An 8,877-nucleotide genomic window follows, 5' to 3' on the forward strand; every position below is an offset into this window, starting at 1 on the left:
CTATAAAGACATCTAGTGAAAATCCGATGATGAGCACACGAGACGAAGGCAGCTACTGTTCTGGGTCTGTTATAATGAACCATTTACACTTAGCAGATGCTGTTTTCCAGAGTGACGGTGCATTCAACTAAGGTAGGTAAAACAACCATTAACCCCGTCATTGCAAATAAAACACTTTCCTTATTAAAACAGCTAATTGCATAACATTTCTTGAAGTTGTTCTTACTTTAAAATTAGCGTGCCTTAACAGCGATTGGAAAACCAGTTGGCACTGTCGGCTCATAAAAGAGGTTCAGTTGGGTGTTACTGTGTCACATTGACTTAGAGCCACACATTTCAGCAGCCAGCTAGAGAAGTAACAGACGGAGGAGGAACAGACGGAGGAGGAACAGATGGAAGAGAAACAGACGGAGGAGGAACAGACGGAGGAGGAACAGACGGAGGAGGAACAGACGGAGGAGGAACAGCTAGAGGAGGAACAGCTAGAGGAGGAACAGCTAGAGGAGGAACAGACGGAGGAGGAACAGCTAGAGGAGGAACAGACGGAGGAGGAACAGACGGATGAGGACCAGACAGAAGAGGAACAGACGGTGGAGGAACAGCTGGAGGAGGAACAGACGGAGGAGGAACAGACGGATTAGGAACAGACGGAGGAGGACCAGCTAGAGAAGGAACAGATGGAGGAGGAACAGATGGAGGAGGAACAGATGGAGGAGGAACATCTAGAGGAGGAACATCTAGAGGAGGAACAGACGGAGGAGGAACATCTAGAGGAGGAACAACCGGAGGAGGAACAGCTAGAGGAGGAACAGCTAGAGGAGGAACAGCTAGAGGAGGAACAGACGGAGGAGGAACAGACAGAGGAAGAACAGCTGGAGGAGGAGCAGACAGAGGAGGAACGGCTTGAGGAGGAACAGCTAGAGGAGGAACAGACAGAGGAGGAACAGACGGAGGAGGAACAGACGGAGGAAGAACAGACGGAGGAAGAACAGACGGAGGAGGATCAGCTAGAGGAGGAACAGCTAGAGGAGGAACAGCCAGAGGAGGAACAGACGGAGGAGGAACAGACGGAAGAGGAACAGCTAGAGGAGGAACAGCTAGAGGAGGAACAGCTGGAGGAGGAACAGCTGGAGGAGGAACAGCTGGAGGAGGAACAGCTGGAGGAGGAACAGACGGAGGAGGAACAACCGGAGGAACAGCTAGAGGAGGAACAGCTGGAGGAGGAACAGATGGAGGAGGAACAGCTAGAGGAGGAACAGACGGAGGAGGAACAGACGGAGGAGGAACAGACAGAGGAGGAACGGCTTGAGGAGGAACGGCTAGAGGAGGAACAGACGGAGGAGGAACAGACGGAGGAGGAACAGACGGAGGAGGAACAGCTAGAGGAGGAACAGCTAGAGGAGGAACAGATGGAGGAGGAACAGCTGGAGGAGGAACAGACGGAGGAGGAACAGACGGAGGAGGAACAGACGGAGGAGGAACAGACGGAGGAGGAACAGACGGAGGAGGAACAGCTAGAGGAGGAACAGCTAGAGGAGGAACAGCTGGAGGAGGAACAGCTGGAGGAGGAACAGCTGGAGGAGGAACAGCTGGAGGAGGAACAGACGGAGGAGGAACAGACGGAGGAGGAACAGACGGAGGAGGAACAGCTGGAGGAGGAGCAGACAGAGGAGGAACGGCTTGAGGAGGAACAGCTAGAGGAGGAACAGCTAGAGGAGGAACAGACGGAGGAGGAACAGACGGAGGAAGAACAGACGGAGGAGGAACAGACGGAGGAGGAACAGCTAGAGGAGGAACAGCTAGAGGAGGAACAGCTAGAGGAGGAACAGACGGAGGAGGAACAGACGGAGAAGGAACAGCTGGAGGAGGAACAGCCGGAGGAGGAACAGCTGGAGGAGGAACAGCTAGAGGAGGAACAGCTAGAGGAGGAACAGCTAGAGGAGGAACAGACGGAGGAGGAACAGCTAGAGGAGGAACAGACGGAGGAGGAACAGACGGAGGAGGAACAGATGGAGGAGGAACAGCTAGAGGAGAAACAGCTGGAGGAGGAACAGCTAGAGGAGGAACAGCTAGAGGAGGAACAGCTAGAGGAGGAACAGACGGAGGAGGAACAGCTAGAGGAGGAACAGATGGAGGAGGAACAGACGGAGGAGGAACAGCTGGAGGAGGAACAGCTAGAGGAGGAACAGCTAGAGGAGGAACAGCTAGAGGAGGAACAGACGGAGGAGGAACAGCTAGAGGAGGAACAGACGGAGGAGGAACAGGCGGAGGAGGAACAGCTGGAGGAGGAACAGCTGGAGGAGAAACAGCTGGAGGAGGAACAGCTAGAGGAGGAACAGCTAGAGGAGGAACAGCTAGAGGAGGAACAGACGGAGGAGGAACAGCTAGAGGAGGAACAGATGGAGGAGGAACAGACGGAGGAGGAACAGCTAGAGGAGGAACAGACGGAGGAGGAACAGACGGAGTAGGAACAGACGGAGGAGGAACAGACAGCGATGTATTCCTCATGGGGTGCTTTCCATGTGGACTAATAATTGTTCTGGACTTTACAAAATACCTCCTACACTCTTAGAAATAAGAGATGCTATTTATAATCTAAAATAGTTATTTGGCTGTCCCCATAGGAGAACCCTTTAAAGAACCTTTATCTCTGTCTGTCTGTCTCTCTCCGTCTGTCTGCCTGTCTCTGTCTGTCTGTCTGCTTGTCTGTCTGTCTGCCCCAGACAGTCTATCTTATCCAGTGGTGGTTAGTGTCTCTGTGGACCTGTGTCTCTGTGAACCTGTGTCACTGTGGGCCAGTGTCTCTGTGGGCCAGTGTCTCTGTGGACCTGTGTCTCTGTGGACCTGTGTCTCTGTGGACCTGTGTCTCTGTGGGCCAGTGTCTCTGTGGACCTGTGTCTCTGTGGACCTGTGTCTCTGTGGGCCAGTGTCTCTGTGGACCAGTGTCTCTTTGTGCCAGTGTCTCTGTGGACCTGTGTCTCTGTGGGCCAGTGTCTCTGTGGACCTGTGTCTCTGTGGGCCAGTGTCTCTGTGGACCTGTGTCTCTGTGTCTATGTGGACCTGTGTCTCTGTGGGCCAGTGTCTCTGTGGACCTGTGTCTCTGTGGGCCCTATCTGGCTGGACGTTGTGTCCCTGTGCCTGTAGCCTGTGACGAGTCCCCAACAACCGGATGTTCCAGTGTTCAGGAGAAATGGAAAGAGAGTCTGACACGACTTCCGCTTTTTGACATTTACAGGGCGACACTCCATCTTAACTCCTCCTCCACATTTCTGGATTGGTTGAACAGTACAGAAGAGAACCTCCCCAACAGTTTTTTTCCTTCTCGTCAAGACCAGTATGTAGGGGATCTAGTTTCAAGCGTTTATTTTATGCCTGCTAAGCTAGGTTACGGTGCCTGTGGCCATGTCTCTCATCATAGCCCATTATAGCCAATTATTTATCACACAGGTGGAGCTCTATTATGGGCAGCCCCTGTGGGCTCCCCACTGGGCTCAAATCAGAACTAAATGGCCTCCAGCCACCCACACTGACTGGCTGTGACAGATGCAGAGGGCAGCTTGCCAGCCCATGCCCCCAATCCCTGGTCAGGTGTAGGCAGGTGTGTACTCATTGCCTCCTTCTCCCTTTCTCAATTCAATTCAATACAATGGGATTTATTGACATGGGAAACCTCTGTTTACATTACCATAGCAAGTGAAATAGATAATAAACAAAAGTGAAATAAACAATAAAAAATCAACAGTAAACATTACACACACAAAAGTTCCAAAGGAATAGATACATTTTAAATGTCATATTATGTACAGTGTTATAATGATGTACAAAAGGGAAAATGAATCAACTTAAATATGGGTTGTATTTACAATGTTGTTTGTTCTTCACTTTTCTTGCTGCTGTGATGGCACACTGTGGTATTTCACCCAATAGATATGGGAGTCCTTCAAAATTTGATTTGTTAGGGAAAGTTTCGGAATCAATTCCTATTAGGTGGTTGAATTTTGATAATTCTGTTCTACATGCATTATTTGGGGTTTTACGTTTTACACAGAGGATGTTTTTGCAGAATTCTGCATGTAGAGTATCACTTTGATGTTGTCCCATTTTGTGAATTCTTGGTTGGTGAACGGACCCCATACCTCACAACCATAAAGGGCAATGGGTTCTATAACTGATTCAAGAATTTGTAGCCAGATCCTAATTGGAATGTCGAATTTATGTTCCTTTTGATAGCTTAGGAGGTCCTTCTTGCCTTGTCTCTCAGATCGTTCACAGCGTTGTGGAAGTCAGGTTTAGGCCGAGAAAGGTATAGTTTGTTGTGTGCTCTAGGGCGACGGTGTGTAGATGGAATTTGTATTTGTGGTCCTGGAAACTGAACCATTTTTGGAACACCATTATTTTAGTCTGACTGAGATTCACTGTCAGGGCCCAGGTCTGACATCATCTGTGCTGAAGATCTAGGTGCTGCTGTAGGCCCTGCTATTTCTCTCTCTCTCTTTCTATTGTCTATACCTCTCTGTCTCTCTCTCTCTCTCTCTCTCTCTCTCTATTGTCTATACCTCAGACAGAGACTGTCTGTCTCTGTCTGCCTCTGTCTTGCTATTTCGCTTCATTACTGTTTCTCTCTCAATTCAATTTCAATGTAAGGGCCTTTATTGGCATGGGAAACAAAGCAAGTGAAATAAACAATACAAATGAACAGTAAACATTCTCTCTCGCTCTCTGCACCACAGGTACAACTGATGAGAACAAGCCAGTCTCCTAAGCTAAGGTCTTAAATCATTTTAAAGCAAACTAGTTAGCAAAGAAGTCTCAGGGATTGTTAAGGATTCTCTTTTGGCATGTGTATACGTCTCAGGGATTGTTAAGGAGTCTCTTTTGGCATGTTCAGAACCAGTTTATTACTTCACACCCATTCCAAAACAGACTGCAACTCCTTGCTAAGGGTTTCAGTGACTTGATTAGCTGTGGTTGCTGATGTGTATATGGTTGAATCATTAGCATACATGGACACACATGCTTTGTTTAATGCCAGGGGCAGGTCATTGGTAAAAATAGAAACGAGTAGGGAGCCTAGAGAGCTGCCTTGCGGTACACCACACTTTACAGGTTTGACATTAGATAAGCTTCCATTAAAGAAAACCCTTTGAGTTCTATTAGATAGATAGCTCTGAATCCACGATATGGCAGAGGTTGAAAAGCCATAACACATATATTTTTTCAACAACAGGCTATGGTCAATAATATCAAAGGCTGCACTGAAAACTAACAGTACAGCTCCCCCAATCTTCTTATTATCAATTTCTTTCAACAAATCACTAGTCATTTGTGTCATTGCAGTACATGTTGAGTGCCCTTCTCTATAAGCATGCTGAAAGTCTGTTGTTAATTTGCTTACAGACAAATAGCATTGTATTTGGTCCCTCCAGGCCTGAGGACAAAGACTTTCCACTAGGCTCAGATTAAAAATTTGACAGATAGGAGTGGCTATAGAGTCAGTTACCATCCTCAGTAGCTTTCCAGAAGTTGTCAATGCCAGGTGGTTTGTCATATTGGTCAATAACAATCATTTTCCCACCTCTCCCACACTAACTTTACAAAACTCAAATGTACAATGCTTTTCTTTCATTATTTGTTTTTTATGCATGAATAGAATTGCTCACTGTTGGCATTTCTTGCCCTATTTTGCCCACTATTCCAATTAAATAATCATTAAAATAATTGACAACATCAAATGGTTTCGTGATGAATAAGCCATCTGATTCGATGAAAGATGGAGTTGAATTTGTCTTTCGCACCATAATTTCATTTAAAGTACTCCAAAGTGTTTTTATATCATTGATCTTGGCTTCATAATACAGTTTATTCTTCTTTTTTTGTTGAGTTTAGTCACATAATTTCTCAATTTGCAGTAGGTTAGCCAGTCAAATTATTATTATTATTATTTTTACATTTTAAAATGTTTTAAAAAAAAGTACTTGCTATATTGTATTTACTTCGCCACCATGGCCTTTTTTGCCTTTACCTCCCTTATCTCACCTAATTTGCTCACATTGTATATAGACTCATTTTTCTACTGTATTATTGACTGCATGTTTGTTTTACTCCATGTGTAACTCTGTGTCGTTGTATGTGTCGAACTGCTTTGCTTTATCTTGGCCAGGTCGCAGTTGCAAATGAGAACTTGTTCTCAACTTGCCTACCTGGTTAAATAAAGGTGAAAAAAAAAAAAGTTCAGCCAGACTTATTAGCCACTCCTTTTGCTCCATCTCTTTCAACTATACAGTTTTTTAATTCCTCATCAATCCATGGAGCATTAACAGTTCTAACAGTTAGTTTCTTAACCTGTGCATGTTTATCAATAATTGGAAGAAGCAATTTCATAAATTCATCAAGTGCAGCGTCTGGATGCTCCTCATTAATCACATCATTTTTATTAATATTTTTAACATCATCCACATAAGAGTCACAGCAAAATATTTTGTATGATCTCTTATACACTATTTTAGGCCCAGCTGTTGGAACTTAGGCTTTCCTGGATATTATCACTATATTGTGATCATTGCATCCAATGGGTACGGATAAACAAAGTTCTACAGTTTTAGTAAAAATGTGATCGATACATGTGGATGATCTTGTTCCTGTAGTGTTTGTAAACACCCTGGTAGGATGATTAATAACCTGAACCAGATTACAGGCACTGGCTACAGTAAAAAGCTTCTTCTTGAGTGGAAAACTTGATGAAAACCAGTCAATATTCTGGTCCCCAAGAAAGTAGACCTCTCTGTTTACATCACATACACTATCAAGCATTTCACACGTATTATTTAGATACTGACTGTTAGCCCCTGGTGGCCTATAGCAACACCCCAAAAGAAAAGGCTTTAGATGTGTCAAGTGAACCTGCAACCACAACACTTCAATAACACTTGACATTGAATATATACAGCAACACCTCCCCCATGAGCATTTCTGTCTCTTCTATAGATGTTATATCCTTGTATTGCTACTGCTGCATCATCAAATTAATTATCTAAGTGAGTCTCAGAAATGGCTAATACATGAACGGTATCTGATGTTAGCATGTTATTGATTTCATGAACCTTATTTCTAAGGCTACATATATTATTAATATGGGCTATTTTCAGCTCTTTCCTGGGTAGCCTATCAGAGAGACATAATACAGAAAAGAGCAAACAAAGCAAGATAAAAAAAAAGTTTGGCATCACTTTGAAATATCCTTGTTTTTGAAAGAAAATCACATTTTTTGTCCATTAAAATAACATAAAATTGATCAGAAATACACTGTAGACATTGTTAATGTTGTAAATGACTATTGTAGCTGGAAACGGCTGATTTTTTATGGAATCTACATAGGCGTACAGAGGCCCATTATCAGTAACCATCACTCCTGTGTTCCAATGGCACGTTGTGTTAGCTAATCCAAGTTTATCATTTTAAAAGGCTAATTGATCATTAGAAAACCCTTTTGCAATTATGTTAGCACAGCTGAAAACTGATTTAAAGAAGCAATAAAACTGGCCTTCTTTAGACTAGTTCAGTATCTGGAGCATCAGCATGTGTGGGTTCAATTACAGGCTCAAAATGGCCAGAAACAAAGACCTTTCTTCTGAAACTCGTCAGTCTATTCTTGTTCTGCAAAATGAAGGCTATTCCATGCAAGAAATTGCCAAGAAACTGAACATTACGTACAACGCTGTGTACTACTCCCTTCACAGAAGGGACCATACTAAAACAAAGACATCACAAAGGAACTAAGGTCAGAACGTGACACAACTGAGCAAGAGGACAAGTACATTAGAGTGTTTAGTTTGAGAAACAGACGCCTCAAAAGGTCCTCAACTGGCAGCTTCATTAAATAGTACCAGCAAAACACCACTCTCAACGTCAACAGTGAAGAGGCGACTCAGGGATGCGGGCCTTCTAGGCAGAGTTGAAAAGAAAAAGCCATATCTCAGACTGGCCAATAAAAATTAAATATTAAAATGGTCAAAAGAACAGACACGGGACAGAGGAACTCCGGCTGGAAAGCCAGCATCCAGGAGTCGCCTCTTCACTGTTGACGTTGAGACAGGTGTTCTTTCCTCTTCTGGCGCACAGATTCAGGATAGTCCTCGTTCAGGAAGAAAAGTTCCGCTCAAGTTCTTGGCTCTTTCCAGAACTGATACCTTGTCCTTGAACCTCAGGAACTTGACCACTATTGGCCTGGGCCTGTCACCTGGGCCGGTGGTGGGTTTTCCAGTCCTGTGGGCGCACTCCACCTCAATCTTCCTGTGGTCCATCTTCAATTTATTTTCCCTCACTTTGTCCTCAGACACCGTCCAGGTCTCATGTGGAGATTCTGCAATTCCGTCCACAACCATGTTGTTCCGCCTTGATTGTCCCTCGAGTCTGATTTATCTGTCATTGTTATCATGGATTCACACACAGAACTGATGTCCTCTATCAATTACTTACAGATTGCTGTCATCATGCCATTCTCCTGTTTCAACTGATCGAGCTGACCCTGGGAGAACTGCAAACTGTTCTTCAGGTCCTGGACCTCTCTGGTCAGGTCGACCATTCTTTTATTTGGACAAAACACTTTAATCTATTTTCTTGTTGTTGTAACAACTGCTTGTAGGTCTCTTTTGGCATGTGTATCAGTCTCAGGGATTGTTAAGGATTCTCTTCTGGCATGTGTATGTCCTATTAAGAATGCCATTTAGTATCCCACTAGAAGCTACTTTGGCTGATTGAGCATGGATTTCACCAGGGTTCCACTCACCAACAAAAGATTTTAATTTCAATCAGCACTTCAAACGTGATCTAGAGAACAGCTCTGCTTGTTCTGGCACTGCTCATGCAATAGCAAAAAAC

At 44.5% G+C, this 8,877-nt stretch overlaps 1 protein-coding gene across 1 annotated transcript; it reads left to right on the forward strand.

The window, feature by feature from the left end:
• Window positions 1-392: 392 nt before the first annotated feature.
• LOC139412296 (trichohyalin-like) lies at window positions 393-3,144 on the forward strand. The gene is made up of 3 exons (XM_071159141.1): window positions 393-590; window positions 648-2,464; window positions 2,880-3,144. The coding sequence occupies exons 1-3, from the start codon at window positions 393-395 to the stop codon at window positions 3,142-3,144; spliced, it is 2,280 nt and encodes a 759-aa protein (XP_071015242.1).
• The last annotated feature ends 5,733 nt before the right edge of the window (window positions 3,145-8,877 follow it).

Source organism: Oncorhynchus clarkii, chromosome 6 (genome assembly GCF_045791955.1).
Source record: "Oncorhynchus clarkii lewisi isolate Uvic-CL-2024 chromosome 6, UVic_Ocla_1.0, whole genome shotgun sequence".
Lineage (NCBI taxonomy): Eukaryota > Metazoa > Chordata > Actinopteri > Salmoniformes > Salmonidae > Oncorhynchus > Oncorhynchus clarkii.